The sequence below is a fragment of the Bufo gargarizans genome, chromosome 7 (assembly GCF_014858855.1).
Source record: "Bufo gargarizans isolate SCDJY-AF-19 chromosome 7, ASM1485885v1, whole genome shotgun sequence".
NCBI lineage: Eukaryota > Metazoa > Chordata > Amphibia > Anura > Bufonidae > Bufo > Bufo gargarizans.
Genome location: NC_058086.1, coordinates 88588819 through 88609795, shown reverse-complemented (window position 1 = coordinate 88609795; position 20977 = coordinate 88588819). Strand labels below are relative to the sequence as shown.

Here is a 20977-nt window from a genome sequence, read left to right as displayed (position 1 = left end):
AAAGACATCCTGATGCATCCTGAACGGATTACTCTCCATTCAGAATGCATTAGGATAAAACTGATCAGTTCTTTTCCGGATTTGAGCCCCTAGGATGGAACTCAGAGCCGGAAAAGAAAAACGCTAGTGTGAAAGTACCCTTACTCTGGATCTTTTTCCTCTTAAGCCAGGTCCAGGCATGGGGGTCAATTTCTGCTATTGATTTTGATGTGAATCTTCCTGTGCTAGATGCATATTTAAGTAGATTTTTCGCTCCATGTCTGTGTGTAACATATAGAGGCGTCCAGCCGCCTCTTGTCACTACCCCAGTGTTTTCTAGAACAAAGAAACTCTTTTCCCTAATAAAGCATATTATGAAAATTTCAAAAAAGAGAGCAAGCAAATAGCGGCATTTGCCAAATACTTTTCCACTCGTAGCTTTATTCCGGGTAAAATCACAAGCAGATGCGGGTCACTGCACAGAAACACAAGGCAACAGCCTGTTTCAGACTAAACAGCGCTTTGTCAAGCCTCCCGTGACGCGGTAGGCGGGCGTAGTAAATATCTCTATCTCTAATCTCTCGCACACCGACCACACTTGGCTGTTTTTGTAATCCAGCCTTTTGGGGCCGCCGCTTAGTCTCTTCTTGCCAGGGAAACTCTTTTAACAAAGAAAGGAAAAAAATAACATATACTGACCAAGGAGGTGGAGAAGAGACTTTCTGAAAGACATTGCGGTATTGATGAATTTTCACCCAGACCGGGTTCTGAAAAATGTAGTGCTTACACCTCTACATGGTCACATCCCAAGCACAATGTAACATAACCTTGTTTCTGAGTGAAAGGGGTCACATGATGTCTGTATGTTGTATGTATTCATTATATTTCTGTCTGAACAGGTGAATTTTGCCGCCGGAAACGTTCCAAGTCTGAAGATTTGGACAGCCAGAGCTCAAAGAGGAGGCGCTTTGAGGGTGAAGAGTACGAGGCAGAACTAAAGGTTAAAATCACAGCTGGTGATAATCTGAATGGGCAACTGCAGAAGGTACAGCGTTACTGTTAATATCAGATTATGTGTAATGCTGCATTCAGGCACCTAAAGGATCAGTTCCCTATTTTGTAAAGGATACAGGATATCACAAATGTGAGTCCATCACTCACATTTTTATCAATATTTTTATGGGACAATGCTGAAGATATGACACTTTAGATACAATGTAAAGTAGTCAATGTACAGCTTGTATAAACAGTGTAAATTTGGTGTGCCTTCGAAATAACACAGCCATTAACTTCTAAACTGCTGGCAACAAAAGTGAGTACAAACCTAATTAAAAATGGCCAAATTGTGCCCAATTAGCTATTTTCCCTCCCTGGTGTCATGTGACTCATTAGTGTTACAAGGTCTCAGATGTGAATGGGGAGCAGGTGTGTTAAATATGTTATTGCTCTTACGTTCTCTCATACTAGTCACTGGAAGTTCAACATGGCACCTCATGGTAAAGAACTCTGAGGATCTGAAAATAGAGTGGTTACTCTATGTAAAGATAGCCTAGGCTATAAGAAGATTGCCAACACCGTGAAACTGACCTGCAGCACTGTGGCCGAGACCATGCAGCGGTTTATCAAGAACAGGCCTCACCATGGTCGACCAAAGAATTTGAGTGTACGTGCTCAACGTCATATACAGAGGTTGTCTTTACAAAATCGACGTTTGAATGCTGCCAGCATTGCTGAAGACTTTAAAGGGGTGAGGGGTCAGATTGTTAGTGCTCAGACCATACGCCGCACACTGCATCAAAGGAAGCCTCTTCTAAAGATGATGCACATGAAAGCCTGCAAACAGTTTGCTGAAGACAACCATTTGGTTCAGATGATGTCAAGCATGTGTGGCAGGCCGCGGCAGCCAGGTGAGGAATGGAAACGCAAGTGTGGGAGTGTCATAGTTTGCTGCATGAGTACTGCCGGCTGTGGGGAGCTACAGTTCATTGAGGGAACCATGTATGCCAACATGTACTGTGACATACTGAAGCAGACCTTTTGAAAACTAGGCCACAGGGTAGTATTCCAATATGATAATGACTCTAAACACACCGTCAAGATGACCACTGACTTGTTAAAGAAACTGATGGTAAAGGTACTGGACAAGCATGTCTCCAGACCTAAACCCTATTGAGCATCTGTGGGGCATCCTCTATGGGAAGGTGGAGGAGCACAAAGTCTGTAACATCCACCAGCTCCAGTTGCAACCTGTGAAACTCTAGCTAACTCCATGCACAAGAAAGTTAAGGTAGGGCTGGAAAATAATGGTTGCCACACAAAATATTGACACTTTGGGCACAATTTGACCATTTTCACTTAGGGGTGTACTCACTTTTGTTGCCAGCGGTTTAGACATCAATGTGTTGAGTTATTTTTAGGGTACACCAAATTGACACTGTTATACAAGCTGTATACTGACTACTTTACATTGTATCAAAGTGTGATATCTTCAGTGTTCCCATGAAAAGATATAACAAAATATTTACAGTTTGAGGATCTCTGCTCTAGGCTCTCTGAAATAACAGATTGTGAAGCTTCTTCTAGAGAGGATGCAAAATCGGTGATGCAGAACGATCTGTCTCTGAAAGCTGTGACAGGGAGAGAGCTGCTGCAGAAAGGACCCCCTCCCCCCAAGTGATAAACTAGCACTTTAGAAATGATACGTCAAAGAGTCTTAGAAGACTCATAGAAGGTATCATAAGAAGGTATCTAGACACCTTAATCCAAACCCCATCACTGGTCATCATTGTAACATTATCTGATGCCTTTTTATTAATAATAATAATAATATTATTGTTTTAATGGCAGCTCAGGTTTCGCCTGTGATTTAGGCCTGATTCATACTTCAGTGTTTGTCAGTGATTTCCATCAGTAATTTTTAGCCAACACCAGGTGCAGGTCAAAATCACATAACAGGAGCAAATCTTTGAATTATACCTTATACATGTAGGCTCCACTCCTGGTTTTGGCTTCCAGTCACTGATGGAAATCTGTCACTGATCGAGTACTGCTGTGTGAATAAGGCCTAGTAGGGCACAGGAGGGGATCTCTATAATTACGCTATTCAGCTAAATGAATTTTTGGAAGCATGTATAGTTCCATGGCTGGTTAAAAGCAGAATTTTTAGGTTTTACCTGGGTTGCTGTAAAATTAGATGGACATGCTGCCGTGATGCCGGGATTGCGCTCTTCTAGCGCATGCGCTGTACGCTGCCTATTACAGCGCGATCCTCAATCACCCGCCTGCATTTTGCTGACTGCGGATGCGCCGGACAGTTCGATCGCGCACTCGCCTGGCCGTCGCGCTGTAACAGGCAGCGTACTGCGCATACGCTAGAAGAGCGCAATCGCAGCCGCATGTCCATCTAATTTTAGAGAGGAGGGGTAAGGGGCGGCCTTAGCTTTACTTGAAGCAAGGAGGCCGCTGCCCCCTTGACTTCAAGCCTGACTCGAAGACAGCGCCAACTGACATTAAAACAGCGTTTTTAACAAGTATGAAGAAACACAAAGAGGAAAGAAATACATGATTAGCAACACACTGAAGGATACTGTAAGGTACTATGGTCAGTTTAATATGCGTTTTTCAGGTGACAGGTTCCCTTTAAATTGTTATAACAATACTCCAACCAATACATGCTCCATAGCCATGATTATGTAAGCATAGCACGCACCTCTTAGATTACTGCACCTATATACTCTTAATCATTCATTAATATTCATTCATAGGTGATCCAGAGAATGTTTGAAGAAAAGCTTAGTGCATTGCAGTGTTTGGACTTTGACAAAGCATTAGCTGACCTGAAATCAAGAGTGGAGAAAATTGAATGTAAGAAACATGAGACTGCTCTGCAAACCATGCAGGTAATGTTTTTCTTCCAGCTCTGCTCATTATGAATTATTGCCCTTCGTGCACCAAATGTATACAAGTGTTCCTCATTTCTTCTTTTTGCTCTTATAGGCTAAAATTACTCGTTTAGCAAAGCGCTTTGGGGCAGCGAAGGAGGACCTAAAGAAGAGACCTGAGGTAAAACACATTACCATTCCAGTACTATATCCTCTTGCATTTTAATAAAAAAAAAAAAAAAAAAATGTATATTTTACTCCTCATTTAAATCTGTTAAATCTATAAATATAATTTAATATTTTGAAATATTAATGCAAGATTATCAAGAAGTAAATACAGAAGTGTGCACCAGAAGTTGGTATTTCATTAAGGGGAATCTGTCGCCAGTTTTATGCTGTCCTAACTGCCAAGCTCTGACAGCTCCAGCGCCTGCCAATGAGTCCTCATATTCATCAGCTCCCGTCTCTCTCCACCCACCTGCCACTGACAGCTTTTCCCTGCCACAGTAAGCAGCAGGTGGGCGGGGAGAGCCAGGTCCTCTCAGATATCAGGACTGTTCAGTACAGGATTTTAGCAAAACAGCTTAGTCAGTTATAGTAAGTGACACAGCACTTTGATAAGGGTATAGCTAGAGATGAGCGAATCAAAGCTGATGAAGTGGAATTCGTTCCGAATTTCAGGAAAAATTTGATTTGCACCGGATGCAAATTTCTTCGTGGTAAGGATTTGCATCTTTTCCTAAAATGGCTGCTGCACGTGTGAGGATATTGAGAAAGGAACTCTGGGAAGGCGGGATCACCCATGATGCCATGCATGCAGGCGCTAGGGACAGTGATTGAAAAAACATCATTGTGCTAAAAAAAAAAAAAAAAAAATTCTAAGTGCAGGGAAAGATTATTCAAGGTGTATGGAAAGGATAGGGAGGAATCATTCCACAGCATTGATGTTGAACAGGGTTCAGTAGGGGAGGTTACAGCCTGGGTAATAGGAACATTCCTATTACACCTTGCTGTACTAACTGGGGATCCAAATTGCTATTATACAGCTCTGTAATTCCAGCAAACCGTTCTTATTAGGGTGCAAGTGCTGTTTGATACAGGCATTAACAGGGGTTATTACATGGAAATATTTCTACGTTTTATTTGCCCTAGTGCGGTGCAGTTATGTTCTAAAGCATTTTTTGGCTGGTGTTAGTGGGGGGGGGGGGGGGGGGAAGAGCGTATTAGCCGTTGTGAGGTGAAGTGCGAAAATTTTAGCCCTTTTTGTCGTGTATTAGGGTACTTTCCCACTAGCGTTATTCTTTTCCGACATTGAGTTCCGTCCTAAGGGCTCAATACCGGAAAAGAACTGATCCGTTTTATCCTAATGCATTCTGAATGTAGAGCATTCCGTTCAAGATGCATCAGGATGTCTTCAGTCTTTTTGACTTTTAAGGATGGAGATAATACTGCAGCATGCTGTGGTTTTATCTGAGTCCAAAATTCCAGAACACTTTCCAGAATGCCGTATCCTGCATTTTTTCCCATTGAAATGCATTAATGCTGGATCAGACCCCCAGTGTTATGGCAAAACTGATCGGGCATTGCAGTCTACGCATGCTCAGACCGCAAAAAAATGTAAAGAAAATAAATGCTGTATCCATTTTTCCAGATGACACCGGAGAGACTGATCCGGCATTTCAATTCATTTGTCATACGGATCAGGATCCTGATCCGTCTGATAAATGCCATTAGTTTGCATTAGGGCTGCACGATATGGGAATTTTGTGCGATTGCGATTAGGGCCCTAAAAATTGTGATAACGATATGCGATGCAATATTTTAAGGGAATTGTGCTAGAGGTCTATTTGCTTGGATTTTCAAGGCAAAAGCACACAGAAATTGCTGATAATGCTGAAATGTAGTTATGCTTAACTCAAGAACTGAAATGCAGTGTTTTTCAAAATAAAACATCTTTCACTAAATTAAATATTTGCATTACTGCAAAAGTACAAAATACAAAACTTGCCATTTTCTTAATAGCAGTGCACAGAACAGATAAATAGAAGAACATTTGTTCATTAAAATAACAACTTGCCTCCAGCCCCTCCTCCCTCCCCGCACTGTAACTGTTGCACAGCGTGGCTGGCGATACATCCGTGTCAGCCACGTAAAAAGTCAACCATCGCTTTATAATACGCATTGCCATTTTCACCCCAAGACAAAAAAGTTTGTCTTATAAAGCGAAAAATATGGTACTACAATTGCAGCATTTTTGGGTCGGCCAATTGGCGATTGCGATTTATTGGAATTGCTTTGGCAATATATTGTGCAGGCCTAGTCTGCATGCATTTTCACAGATCCGGCAGGCAGTTCCGGTGATGGAACTGCCTGCTGGAATTGTCTGCCACAAGTGTGAAAGTACCCTTAGTGGCGAAAGTTAAATATATTTGCCGCTCAGCAGTGCAGTTATCTGTTCTAAAGCCCTTTTTTGCATGTGTTAGTGGAAAAGGGAAAAATATATTTGCCACTCAGCGGTGCAGTGATATATTCTAAAGCTCAGTTTGCTGTGTATTAGTGGCAAAATAAAAATATATTCACTGTTCATCGTTGCACTTACCTGTTTGAAAAGCCTTTTGTGTAAAAGTAGAAACAAATTAGGCCCTAATTAGGCTTCGTTCACATCACCGTTCAGCCTTTCCATTCTCCTGCTCCGTTTAGGGGCAGGAGAACGGAAAGGACGGATAAGCACTTAACTGACACTAAACTGAGTCAAACAGAACCTGAGGACCCGATAGACTATAATGGGGTCCGTTAGGTTTCCGCTCAGAAGATGATTTGCATGCAGGACTTTTGTCTCCGCTTAAAAAATCATCTTCTGAGCGGAAACATAACGGACCCCATTATAGTCTATCGGGTCCTCAGGTTCTGTTTGACTACGTTTGGTGTCAGTTATGTGCTTATCCGTCCTTTCCGTTCTCCTGCGCCTAAACAGAGCAGGAGAGCGGAAAGGCTGAACGGTGATGTGAACGTAGCCTTACCATTCAGCAGTGCAGTGATATACTCTAAAGCCCAGTTGTGGCGAAATAAAAAATATTTGCTCTAACATTTGGTTATTTGATCTAACAGTATGCCAGACAGAAGTGCCAGGCCCTGCACAGGAGTGGAAGAGGCTTTAAATGTTTCTGGCGCAGGCAGAGGGGTCACAGCAGACTAAGGAGCTGTGGCAGCAGGGGTCACTTTGAGAGGCAGGAGCTCCAAGTGTCAGCTAGCGGTCGTGTTGTGACCAGAAACCCAGCGGAGTCGGCAGGGTGGCAGCAGTGGTCGGTAGCCAAATGCGCCCAGGGTAGACCACCCACTTCAGTGGAGCCTACCTGCCCGGGAAGTAGTGGTGCAGGGGTTCAAGGAGGCAGTGTCCGTAGCAGTCAGTCAGTGCATAGCGTGATACTCGGCAGTGTGGCATTTTTTTTTTTTTTTTTTTAAGCCGCTGGAGGAGGTGAACGTGGCCATATGTAGAATCTGTGGGGAGGGGGTGAAGAGTGGCCAGGATGCGAATGTTGGCACTACGGCCCTACGTCAACATATGCAGCGTTGCCATAAAGTGGCCTGGGAGAACCATGGCTCCGCTGTGGTGGTCCCCTGGCACGCACCCAGTTTCTGGCAGTCACGGCTCCACCTCCTCAGCCGAAGGGAGCTGTCTGTCCTTCCCGTCATCTGAAGCAGAATGTGGAGATACAAAAAGAGGATTATGGTACAATTTGAACTACCTGGTCTAACCGTGCACCAGGAGTCGCAAAATAAGTACCTAGAGTAGAGGCTATCAGAGGCGCCAGGGGGCGGAGGAGGGTTCTATACAGAACAATATAGGAGTTATGCTCATCTGAAGTTATGGAACAAGATAGGCAGCTCAAGTGTTTCAGTGGATCAAGGATTTCCCTTGTCCACTTATGAAGAGATATGGATGGTGTAGAAAGGACAAAGGAAGAAAGGCCCTTCACACCCGTGAAAAAAAGTTTGAAACACGTATCAGGCGCCAAATCACTCAGTCAATGGTCGTGATGTAAATGCAGATGGATTCTTATTAGTATATAAGATGTAGATAAGACCTTCACCGGGGTCTGTGTGATGTTAGAGGTCATAAAATAGTGATATTAATAAAATTAAGGGTAAGAAAAAAATCAAGGATAAGAATAAAATCAAATCCACTCACTTCACGGGGGGGGGGGGGGGGCAGTCACCAGGATAAACTCAATACAACTGGGACTATTTTTCCCCCCCAGCCAGGATCGTATGTAGTGATGTAAATAATTGAACGCCGCCTACACATGTGGCTTCTGGTCAATCATTTTATTAATACAAGGCTCAACGCGTTTCGAGGGTCTGAGGCCCTCTTCTTCAGGAGAAATAAATACATTAATTTAGTTTTAACAGAAAAAATATATATATATGAACAGATATAGAATAAAATATAAATAAAAAACTTTTTTATATATAGAAATATTTTATGGGTGTATGTATGTGTAACACTGTGTATACGCATGCTTCAATGCATACACACATAGCCACACAATCACACCCACAAAAAAGGGGGATTTTATCTCAGATTTTTCATTGGGTGCATGGATCATAGAACATAGAAATATGTATAGTATGTATTATAGATCAGGTCTATTCAGAGTTTATGAGTGAATATACCCAACAAAGAAGGAATGAATGGGACCTTGATAAATGAAATATGATATAATGTAATAAAATAATGAACAATAATATCTATATAAAAATATATTCGTATATAGAGTATAAAATAATGGACACATGTTTGCTGTCCAACCAAGAGACAAATATACACATATAAAATCTACACAGAGAAAACCTAAAAAGAAGAAAAAGACATATATGTCCATAGCAATGAGTCCAAAAAGAATTAAGTTGATCCATACCTTCAGGAGTGCTTTGGTGGATTCCAAGACCAGTCAGGAGTCATTAGGATGAGTTGTTCTAGTGAGGTATTTATAGTTTGCACGTGTAGTCTATAGAACCTCCCACTTCCTGTCTGCATGGATCAAATCAAGTCTCCCTCCAGAGTTATTTAATTCATATATTCCCTATTGTCTCCTGCTACAAGCACATAGTGGTCCCTAGTCTTATTGTTTTAAATATAGAAGACATTACCTTAGAAGACGAACTGAGTATTCCTAATCGCGATGCGTTCCACTGTGGAACGCACCGCCATTTACTTCCGGTTGTTTGGTGTTAATAAGGGAATCGGTTTGGAAGATTAGTGTATGGATGGAGATCTTTTTATGGGTAGTAGACAGGGAAAGGGGAAGGGGGAAAGATGGGCCCCCTCTAGTTTGAATTTGTGGCTTAACATTTTCCCACGGTTGGTGCATCGGCAACATCTATATTAGCGATGCGTTCCACTATGGACACATTTGTGTCTCATCCATAGATATATTGCACATATAAATGTATTATCTATTAATGTGTCTATACACATGTTCACCAGCACCATTGCCGTCCAACTTCTCCATTCTTCCCCCCCCCCCCCCTTTCCCAAAGTAATTATAACTTAATTTAAATTCATCTTTGATTCACAATATTCCTTTATAGCAAGACCATAATTTCCATATTTAATGCTCATCTGGGTATCTTTTTGACCCCCTTTTTTTTCCCATTTTCACCTAATTAAGTTAGATTCCACTATATTAAAAAAGACTTCTGTATTATACAGGTATTTAGGAAGGGGTTTGCATCCCAAGGTGACACGCATTGCGTGTGTATCCACCCACCAATCAGACGCCGGCCCCTCTTCTTCTTATCCTGCCTGGGAACCGGAAGAAGATGGCAGTGGAACGCATCGCTAATATAGATGTTGCCGATGCACCAACCGTGGGAAAATGTTAAGCCACAAATTCAAACTAGAGGGGGCCCATCTTTCCCCCTTCCCCTTTCCCTGTCTACTACCCATAAAAAGATCTCCATCCATACACTAATCTTCCAAACCGATTCCCTTATTAACACCAAACAACCGGAAGTAAATGGCGGTGCGTTCCACAGTGGAACGCATCGCGATTAGGAATACTCAGTTCGTCTTCTAAGGTAATGTCTTCTATATTTAAAACAATAAGACTAGGGACCACTATGTGCTTGTAGCAGGAGACAATAGGGAATATATGAATTAGATAACTCTGGAGGGAGACTTGATTTGATCCATGCAGACAGGAAGTGGGAGGTTCTATAGACTACACGTGCAAACTATAAATACCTCACTAGAACAACTCATCCTAATGACTCCTGACTGGTCTTGGAATTCACCAAAGCACTCCTGAAGGTATGGATCAACTTAATTCTTTTTGGACTCATTGCTATGGACATATATGTCTTTTTCTTCTTTTTAGGTTTTCTCTGTGTAGATTTTATATGTGTATATTTGTCTCTTGGTTGGACAGCAAACATGTGTCCATTATTTTATACTCTATATACGAATATATTTTTATATAGATATTATTGTTCATTATTTTATTACATTATATCATATTTCATTTTTTATCAAGGTCCCATTCATTCCTTCTTTGTTGGGTATATTCACTCATAAACTCTGAATAGACCTGATCTATAATACATACTATACATATTTCTATGTTCTATGATCCATGCACCCAATGAAAAATCTGAGATAAAATCCCCCTTTTTTGTGGGTGTGATTGTGTGGCTATGTGTGTATGCATTGAAGCATGCGTATACACAGTGTTACACATACATACACCCATAAAATATTTCTATATATAAAAAGTTTTTTATTTATATTTTATTCTATATCTGTTCATATATATATATTTTTTCTGTTAAAACTAAATTAATGTATTTATTTCTCCTGAAGAAGAGGGCCTCAGACCCTCGAAACGCGTTGAGCCTTGTATTAATAAAATGATTGACCAGAAGCCACATGTGTAGGCGGCGTTCAATTATTTATATCTCTACATACGATCCTGGCTGGGGGGGAAAAATAGTCCCAGGTGTATTGAGTTTATCCTGGTGACTGCCCCCCCCCCGTGAAGTGAGTGGATTTGATTTTATTCTTATCCTTGATTTTATTCTTACCCTTAATTTTATTATTATCACTATTTTATGACCTCTAACATCACACAGACCCCGGTGAAGGTCTTATCTACATCTTATATACTAATAAGAATCCATCTGCATTTACATCACGACCATTGACTGAGTGATTTGGCGCCTGATACGTGTTTTCAAACTTTTTTTCACGGGTGTGAAGGGCCTTTCTTCCTTTGTCCTTTCTACACCATCCATATCTCTTCCCGTCATCTGCCAGTTCTGATGTTCCTCCTACTCCTCGTCACGCATTCCGTCGGCAATAGATTGCCAAGAGACAACGGTGTGCGTGCACTCATCCAATGGCGCAGAAGTTGAACGTGCTCCTGGCCAAGTTCCTGGTGCTGCAGTCCCTCCCTTTCCAAGTGGTGGACTCTGCACCTTTCTGAGAATTGATGGCTTGTGCCGAGGTAGAGAATCCCAAGCCATCATTTCTTAGCCAAAAAGGCAGTACCAGCCCTGCACAAATATGTAGAACAGAAGGTGGGCCAGTCCTCGAGCAGCACCGATGTGTGGAGCTGTAACTGCGGTCAGGGACAGTACGTGTCCTTTACGGCCCACTGGGTGAATGTGGTTCCTGCACAGCCACACCAGCAACTTGGCCAGGTAACACCGCTTCCGCCTCCACGTTGCCATGCCGTTGGTCCAGCGACAATGTCCGCCTCTGCCTCCTCATTCTCCACTGTGTCCCCAGCCTCCACTGCAGGGACAATTCACAGTGCCCCTCCAGCATACCACATGTGCAGGGCACGGCGGTGTCATGCTGTTCTGCACCTCGTTTGCCAGGGCGAACGGAGTCACACAGGGGAGGAACTGCTCCATGTCCTTCAGCAAGAAATCTAATCCTGGCTTTCTCTGCGACAACTCAGAATCGGAACTATGGTGACTGACAACGGGAAGAACATTTATGCCTGTGTTGCATTAAGAAGGGCTGAGCCATGCGCCCTGCATGGCACACGTGTTCAATCTGGTTATCAAGCGGTTCCTGAAGTCTTCCTCCCATCTGCAAGATATCCTAAAAATGGCCAGGAAATTTTGCATGCACTTCAGTCACTCATACACCGCAAAGCACACCCTCCTTGAGCTGCAGCGTCCATATGTTGGACCAACTGTCTGACTAGAGAAAGGTCATCAACTATTTCCTGATGATCCAAGCAGATGGGAGTATTCCCCTGTGTAACTTCGATGTCGGCAAGTGGCAACTCATGCGTGACACCTGGTGTTTGCTCAGGCCCTTTGAGGAGGCCATGTTATTTGTCAGTCGCCTGACTATGGGATGAACAACGTGATTCCACTGCTTCATGTCCTGGAACAGATGCTGGTAAATCTGGCTGGTAGGGGGACTGGAGACGTGGCGCCTAGATTTCACGGCCACATGAGCCCTGTGGGGGCTGAACTGGTGGAGGACGAGGACATTGGAGCACGAGCAATGTGTAGCGAAATGGGTGGTTTTTCTACACAGGTAACAGTAGAGGAGGAGCCAGAGGAGCTACAGGGCGATGAGGAAGATGAGGCAGAGGATCCAGACACACCGTTGCAGTAGAGATGGAGGCAAGGAGTCCCTCTGAGTCACTTGCACAAATGGCCTGCTGCATGCTCACGTGCTTGGGTAGTGACAGACAAATTGTCACCATTCAGCAGAGGAATGACTTCTGGTTCTCCACCTTGATGACACTCGCTACCGGTCCAAAATGGGGGCATTTTTTATACTTCTGAGAGGGAGGACAAACAGAACTACTATAGAGACATCCTATGTAGTCAGTTGGCCGCTGCCTATATGCACCATCGTCCATCCTCTCGCAGGTCTGACCAGGAGGGGGGGGGCCCTCTGCACTCACGTTCCACTGCCATTGCTGCTGGGGAGGGGTGGGGTGGCAGGAGCAGTACCAGCTCCATCAGCAGTAGCCTGAGTCTAGCGTCGCTGATGAGCAGATTTCTTCATCCGCATAGTGAAGAAACTACTCGCCAGCAGCTAGACATAGAGCAGAACCTGAACCAGCAGGTGGTGGCATACTTGGAGTGCACCCTGCCAGCCATCATTGAAGATCCGCTGGACTACTGGGCAGCCAAACTGGATTCGTGGCCGCAACTGGCAGAGTTTGGAAAAGCTGTCCTGCCCAGCCAGTAGTGTGGCATCAGAGCGGGTGTTTAGTGTGGCGGGGGGCCATAGTTACCCCAAGGAGAACTTGACTGTTCACCCTAAATGTGGAGAGACTGACCTTTTTGTAAAGATGAATCGGGAGTGGATCAGCCAGGATTTTCACCCACCAATTACTGATGAATCAGACTAGATCATCCATGGTGCCACACCAACACTTTAACACTGTTTTCTTCTAGCTACCTGCCTCAGCTACTATTTTGATGATGCCACACATCTGATGCTAACTGCTCCTTCTTTTACCCACAATCTTCAGTAGGTACTGGTATTGCCACCCACCTCCACTATGTCACCTTGCCATTCTGGTCTTCTGATGCTGCCACCACCTCCATAATCTGTCATTGGGCCACTCTGTGGACTTCTCATGCTGTTCCCACCCTCCCCACTACATGAGTGGGTCACTATTTAGCCTTTTTGGCTTGGCTGACATCATAATTTATTTGACCCTTCTTCTGATCTGTCCGAAGAAAGGTAAAATGAGACTCACAACAGATCCTGTCTGTGTAGCAGCTGTAAGGCCTGTATGGTCCCATCAGAATTGGCTTATGATTTGGTAGCCAAAAGGAGTGGGTACAAAACACAGAAGACTTGCAAATATTCTGTTCACGTGTCATCTGTTTTGGATCCACTCCAGTATTTTTTGCCATTAGCAGTACTGATGGATTACTGACTGAGTGAAGGCGGATGCTCCACAGACAGGATCTGTTTTTTGTGGGTTATTGTTCTGACTGGTTAGAGGAAGGGCAAAGTAGTCAGTGACGTCAACACAAACTTACTACTGACACCCTCTCCACTCTGTCGGGTGGCTCTACTTGTATAAGCATTTAATAGAACAGGTTCAGTAGATATCTATGTGGAATCTGCTGACGACTGTGTAAAAGGAGTGTGCTTCTTTTTGGCACTAACATCAACTTGTAAGGCTGAGTTCATACTTCAGTTATTTGGTCAGTTTTAGCCCTGTGACTGCCCAAATAGGTGAAGTGTGCAGTGATTCTAAGGCTACTTTCACACTAGCGTTCGGGCGGATCCGTTCTGAACGGATCCGCCCATAATAATGCAGACGGAGGCTCCGTTCAGAACGGATCCGTCTGCATTATATTAGCTAAAAAAAGCTAAGTGTGAAAATAGCCTGGGACGGATCCGTCCAGACTTTCAATGTAAAGTCAATGGGGGACGGATCCGCTTGAAGATTGAGCCACATTGTGGCATCTTCAAACGGATCCGTCCCCATTGACTTACATTGTAAGTCTGGACGGATCCGCACGCCTCCGCACGGCCAGGCCGACACCCGAACGCTGCAAGCAGCGTTCAGCTGTCCGCCTGTCCGTGCGGAGGCGAGCGGAGCGGAGGCTGAACGCCGCCAGACTGATGCAGTCTGAGCGGATCCGCCTCCATTCAGACTGCATCAGGGCTGGACGGCTGCGTTTGGGTCCGCTCGTGAGCTCCTTCAAACGGAGCTCACGAACGGAAACCCGAACGCTAGTGTGAAAGCAGCCTAAGAGTGACGCCTGTCGTACTGACTCAGAATATTATTTCACTACCAAAGCAGACTCCCTATGCATGTTACTGCAAGGCACAGTGTTCTACACCACTATAAAGGCTCTCTGCAGCCAGGAGATAGGAGTTTTTTTATTTTATTTAAATTGCCACAAATAAATTCACATCAAATCGAGTTTTTGAAACATTTGCTCATCTCTAGGTATGGCCACATAGTCCTTTGTGCCTGATGCAGTTTTGAAATGCAAAATCAGGAGTGGTTCGTGAAATAGCAGCTTCAGCTTCTCTTTTAAATTCACTCCTGGTTTTGGCTTCCAAAGCTGCGCCTGCAACTTTGAAAGCGTAGGTTTAACCAAAGGGCATCAGTCACTAGTTTACGTAGGTGTTAGGACACCATAACATTGGTGACTGATTTCCCTCTAAGAATATTGGAATGGAAATGGGTGGCCAGCCCCCAGAAGGTTACAACAAATTACTGTCAGCATCATAGTATTAAAAGGGGTTAGATTTAAAGAGAACCTGTCTTTACTAGATGCAGTGCAATCTTCAGGCAGCATGTTAGAGAAGGAGAAGCTGAGCAGATTGATGTAAAATGGAGGAAAGGATTCAGTAAAAGTTGTCATTTTTACATTTAAATCTCTGCTCTTTTGAACGGCCACCATGCACAACTATCAGTGACTGACAGCCATCTCTGTATATACACTATCATAATATACTGAAGGTGTCAGTGTATAACTTGGTGTTCAGAAAGAGTACAGACTTGGGGCTCATTCACATCAGCGCTAGTATTTTCCATTCTTCTGCTCTGTTATAGGATCAGAAGAACGGTAATAATGCCACGAACAGACCATAACAGAGTATATGGGATTTGTTCGGTTTAGCGGAGAAAAAAGTTCTGTATACAGTTCTCACATTCTCTCCTCCAATATTTTTGAAGCCTGCAACGCAGATGTCAACATACCCGTAGCTCAGCTCCTCCTGCGTTTATAACATACAGCCATCAGATTGCACTGTATTTTGTGTTGACAAGTCCTCTTTAAAACCAACCCACCAGACAACCCTACAGTATGCACCTAAATATCCAGCCTTTTGTCAGCAATGCCTCCAACGAATTCAGTTTGCAGCACTCTCCAATCTTTGGTAAGGAAAGCAGGATAAAATGTGCAATAGAAATTTGTTAGGTAGGTGTCATGGGAGAATTTTAAGTAACAATTCCAATTCATCAATTTATGGCAAGTGATCAAATCTATATTTTTTTTTTTTTTTTTTTTTTTTCTTCTTCTCTAAAAAGCAGACCACAGCCATCCAGCCTGCATTACCTGTGAAATCTGCAGTAAATGATTTTGATCAAAACACTAATACGGTGAATGTCGGGTAAGCTTCACTACAAGAATTATGTTGTAATGTCATGTAGAATTACTTATTGTAACAGACAGTAGTACATAAGTATATGGTTTCAAATGTAAAGGTTGGGTGAATAATTTGTGGACAGTCCTGATGGTAACCAGGAATGTTTGAAATCTATAAGAGTTTAATAAGGTATTCCAGTGTTGCCAAATGCCCTAGCACCATCACAGCCAACCTCTCCATTTATTTCAGCTAAAAATGTGTGCTATGTCCTCTCAATTCATGACAGCACCAGTGTTGTTGAGATGGATAGGACCCACATCTATCGGACATTTGTGGTATATCCAAAGGATATGCCATAAATGTCCAGATGACAACACCTTTAAGAAGATGATTAAAGGGGTTTCCTACTAGTAGCATTTATTCCCTATCTGTGGGGATCCAACTGCTGGGAACTCCAGTAATCAAAAGAACGTCTGTCCCAAAGTGACCCATGAAAATGGAGGGTTGGCGGACATGCGTGACCACTGTTCTGTGTACCTCTGTGGGACTGCTAAACATGGAACCAGTGTATTAAGTATCAAGAGAGCAGAGGCTTTTGTATAACTGCTGTACAATACCATTTAATCTCCTCTCTATTTACCAACCCACTTGTGTTCGTCACTTAGCCAAAAACTAAACCCGCTCATCCTTATTACATTTACCGGTAGTCATTCCCACCATTTCATTTTAGATTTCAAGCTCTTATGGACAGGGGCTTTTCTTCATTTTACTTATTGATTTCAAAAATTGTCATCTTAGTTTTTTCATACTTCCCCCAAGTGCTATGGAATATATTGGTGCTATGTAAATAAAATAAAAAAAAATATTATCCTGAACAATGACTTGAAATTGGCAGGGTTAATAGTTGCATCTTTTTTTAGACTTTCATTATATTCGCACGACTGTAAAAAATATTATTATTATTATTATTATTATTATTAAACACTAATACACTGTCCGTGTGAGCATCCATTTTTGACATTCATTTTTGGCATTCCTTATGGCTGTTACAAACTGCCATTAAAAATTGAGGTAGTTCATTACAGTGCCCCCAGTGTACATAGAGCCCCCATAGTGACCCCTGCACATCATGTGACCCCCCCCCCCCCCAAAGTTCCCCAGCATGTATGGCTCCCACGTAGTGCCCAAATGTATAATGCCCCGACCTCCTGTAGTACCAACAGATCCTTTCAATAAATAAAAGTGCCTCACCACTTGCTTGAGCAGTAATGCTCACTCTACACTGGAAGCAGCAGGACCTGACAATCCCAGCGTGATCATTTGACGTCACAACTCTGGGTGCATAAGGTCCTGTCTCCTCCAGTGCAGAGCATGTGTTCCCACATGTGCAAGTGGTGAGGTAGCCTTTTTTTTTTTTTTTTTTTTTTTTTTTTTTAGATCTGTGCAGTCCTGTCTAAACAGTAGTAAAAAATGGGTCCATTGACACCTGGGACCCCCACTGACCAGCTGTTTGAAGAAGAGGCAGTGCTCATGCGAGTGCTGCTTCCCTTTTGAGATTACGCCGCGCAGCAGTGAAGTGTAATTACAACTGCTCGTTCCATTCAAGTGATAATGCACCGTGTAATCTTGAAGAGGAAGCGTCTACCTCCTCTTCAGACAGCTGATTGGTGGAAAAAAAATTTACCACCTAATATTTGTTTTACATAAAGAGGTCTGTCTTTTTGGAGCTTTTATCAGGAGTAGAGTGAATATGAACTTTATTTTTTTGTTTGTTTCTGCCCTTTCAAGTGCACTAAAGGCGGATTCTGTGAAGTGCTCTCTGCATTGAGTTGAGTGACAGCTGTAGCATCCAACCAGGAGACCACGACAGCTGTTACTCAGAGCTGAGAGGAGGGGCTGTGGAGCAGCTTTGTCCAGGGGACACCTGCCGAAGCAGAATCTGGCAGAATAAAAGTTCATATTCCCACTTCTTCTGATAACGTAAATGCCAGAAAATGTATGTTTGTACTGCTTACCCCAGCCCCTACCTAGTACTGTCAGCAGTTTTGGATGGTGAAAACTGCTGACGGTCCTTTTCAAATTAGTGGTGAAATAGATAAAATGGATGTAGTCTTTGATTTTCACCTTGTGCAACATTTTCCAATTGTTTTAGAATACTCATTCCCATAGTTGACCATTTCTGGTGCATTTTGTTAAAAACCTAAACCCCATTGTTGTCAAAAAATCTTCCAGACATCTTTTGTGTCAAAAGATGGCAAATGACCATGACCTTTGTAGTGTTGACTATCTTGACGTCTTGTAACACTGAAGACCATTTTTCTTCAAATGATCATGCAGTACTCTTTAATGTTCTACAGAAATGCTGGCACAGTGAGGCAAATATTGGAAACAAAGCGAAGTGTGGGAGATACTGGCATAGTAAATGTCCCATCTTCACCTACAGGTAAGGCACTTTATGGGATACACACATTTTATGTAGTTGAGTTGAATTTCATGTTAAGTAAAATCTGTTATTTCCAGGTAAAAACTTCATGCATTATTTATTGTTTTAGCTGTGTCTTCTGCACCAAGCACATCTAATTTAACCCTTCGCACATCAAGCACCACACAGATGCCCATGAGCCAGTCTCCTGCCAGTAATGCACTACAAATGCGGCCACCACCTGACTGGAAATTAATTCAGCAGAAAAGTGAGATTATTAACAATGTAAAAAAAATGTTCAAATTATGTGCTGATGTTTCTAATACCCAGTCCAAGCAGTTTTCTATGTGAATGTTCGCAACTTGTGGTAATGTGATTTTTTTATTTTTGTTACAGTTAACGCTTCCACTATTGGAGCATCTCAAAGTACTCTGAGCAGTCAATCCAAACCTATACCACCAGTTACTACGGCCCCAGTTTTGACTCCAGTCCTTTCTGCTTCTACTACTGCAACTGTTGTTGGCAACAGCCAGGTGTCTACTAGCAACACCCAGCCAGTGTCCGTGTCTCTTCAGTCTTTGCCCGTCATTCTTCATGTTCCAGTTGCAGTGCCTTCTCAGACACAGCTCTTACAAGGCACGACAGGAACATTGGTGACCAATCATCAATCTGGCAATGTGGAGTTTATCCAAGTACAAAATCAGTCCACAGTCAGTAATCTTACAAAAACCCCTGTGTCTCTACCTGTTACTAAAGCAATGAACAGCCCTTCAATGTCCAGCTCGGGCATCCAGCGCAATTCTTCAGCTAATTCAATGAATTCTCCAATGACTGTGCAGGCTATGCCAACACATTCACTTAATTTATCCTCGAGGCAATCCCTGCCAAATGTTGGAACTTCGGGTGCATACAATCAAGCAAGTAATCGAAATACGACGCCGTTAAAATCTCCAGTGTCTGCATTTAGCCCCACCACCACCACCACAAGTGACTCGCCCTCTGGAAGTAGATCAGGTGAGTGCATTTGTTTGGTTCTATAAAGGTAAAAGTTTTTCTAGACAGAGTTGACAGGGGACTGTTTTTTGACATTTCAGATAAGCAAAGCTTGCTATTTTTTTTTCTGGATCTTGTTTCTTTTCTTAAGCTGTCAATCAGTGGTAATTTTTTTTTTTTTTTGTTTCTTTGTGAACTTACAATATTACCTTTTTAATTTACAGAATTACAGATTAATCGGACACCAACAGCAGAGACTACTTCAAACAAGCGTTGCTTAACAGATGGTACTGCACAGGTATGTTTGCTGAAAATCTAAATATTTATAAGATTGATAGTAGTTAGAGGTTGTCCAGCTGTTAATGATCGTCGGGGGTGTGGGGGGGGGGGGGTGTTAATTCCAGCACCCTAGCCAATCAGCTGTTTGAAGAGGAGGCGGCGGTCCATACAAGCACCTCGGAAGTGCAGTTTAAGGGCACATTCACACGACCGTAGTATTTATTGGATTTGCAAATTGCGGATCCGTAAAACACGGATACCAGCAGTGTTCATTCAGCAATATGCGGACTATACCTGCCCGCAACCATAATAGAAAATGTATTCTTGTCCGTTATTACGGGCAAGAATAGGACATGCTCTATCCTTTTCACAGGGCCGCGGAACTGAACCGCAGATTCGGACAGCACACGGTGTGCTGTCCAATTCTTTAGCGACACCATTAAAATGAACACGTCAATGAACGTCAAAATAACGGAATGGGTGCGGACCCGTTCATGCGGCTGTCTGAATGGGCCCTAATTCAAGTACTCGCTCCATTCACTTGAACTTGCACTACGCCACTTCTCCACAGGAGACGAGGCATAGTTCAGAGACCAGGAAGCGTGGAGAACTACCTCCTCTCAAACAGCTGATTGGCGGGGATGCTGGGTGTCAGACCCACACCTATATATAATATTGTGGACCTATCCTGATGAAAGGTCATCAATATTAACAGCCGGACAACCCCTTTAAAATCTGACAGGTTCTTACGCTGCTTTAGAAATTCTTCAAGTGTATTCTTATTATTGAACATCAGGGCATATAGTCCTAATGGAAGGGGGCCGGTCCCCTCCCACACACATTTTGTGAGCTAGATTAGAGAGCCACTATGTGCAGCTCCAGTTCTGGTGGACTTCAGCCATTCTTGCATTACATTGATGCCCTTTTATTTAAATGTGAGGCCACAAATTCCCTGAAGCAACCTGGCATTTTGAAAAGGATTGTCCCCTTTTAATCTGTGTATAAAGTATATTAAACTATGTTAATACATTGCATTGTGTTTCTTGTTGTTTATCTTCCCTCCACAGTTCAGCTCAGAGAACCCCTTTAAAAGTCTCTGGTGGACCTTTTGCCCGTGTGAAAACGCTTGAAGGAAATGTGTCGCCAAAATTATTTTCTGCTCGTTAAACCAGATAGTAACACACACAAATTTTTCATTCTATTTCTTAAACATGATTATGGGGGCGGCCATCTTGCCTTAGCTATTCTTAACAGCATTAAGAAAATTGCATTAGAAAGCATTAAGAAAATCATAAATTCTTGAACGATATGCTTTACATACAA

General features: G+C 42.9%; 1 protein-coding gene across 7 annotated transcripts in view; it reads left to right on the top strand.

Annotated features, from left to right (window-relative positions):
• The window catches only part of LOC122943025 (activating transcription factor 7-interacting protein 1-like), a 44842-nt gene that overhangs the window by 14645 nt on the left and 9220 nt on the right, over window positions 1-20977 (top strand). For 6 of the 7 annotated variants that reach the window (XM_044300390.1, XM_044300394.1, XM_044300392.1 and 3 more), the window contains 8 exons: window positions 879-1024; window positions 3744-3878; window positions 3976-4041; window positions 15902-15984; window positions 18318-18403; window positions 18513-18650; window positions 18779-19396; window positions 19600-19673. In XM_044300390.1, coding sequence (XP_044156325.1) covers window positions 879-1024; window positions 3744-3878; window positions 3976-4041; window positions 15902-15984; window positions 18318-18403; window positions 18513-18650; window positions 18779-19396; window positions 19600-19673 — 1346 coding nt within the window. The remainder of the gene's footprint in view (window positions 1-878; window positions 1025-3743; window positions 3879-3975; window positions 4042-15901; window positions 15985-18317; window positions 18404-18512; window positions 18651-18778; window positions 19397-19599; window positions 19674-20977) is intronic. The other variant, XM_044300393.1, reaches the window with a different exon arrangement.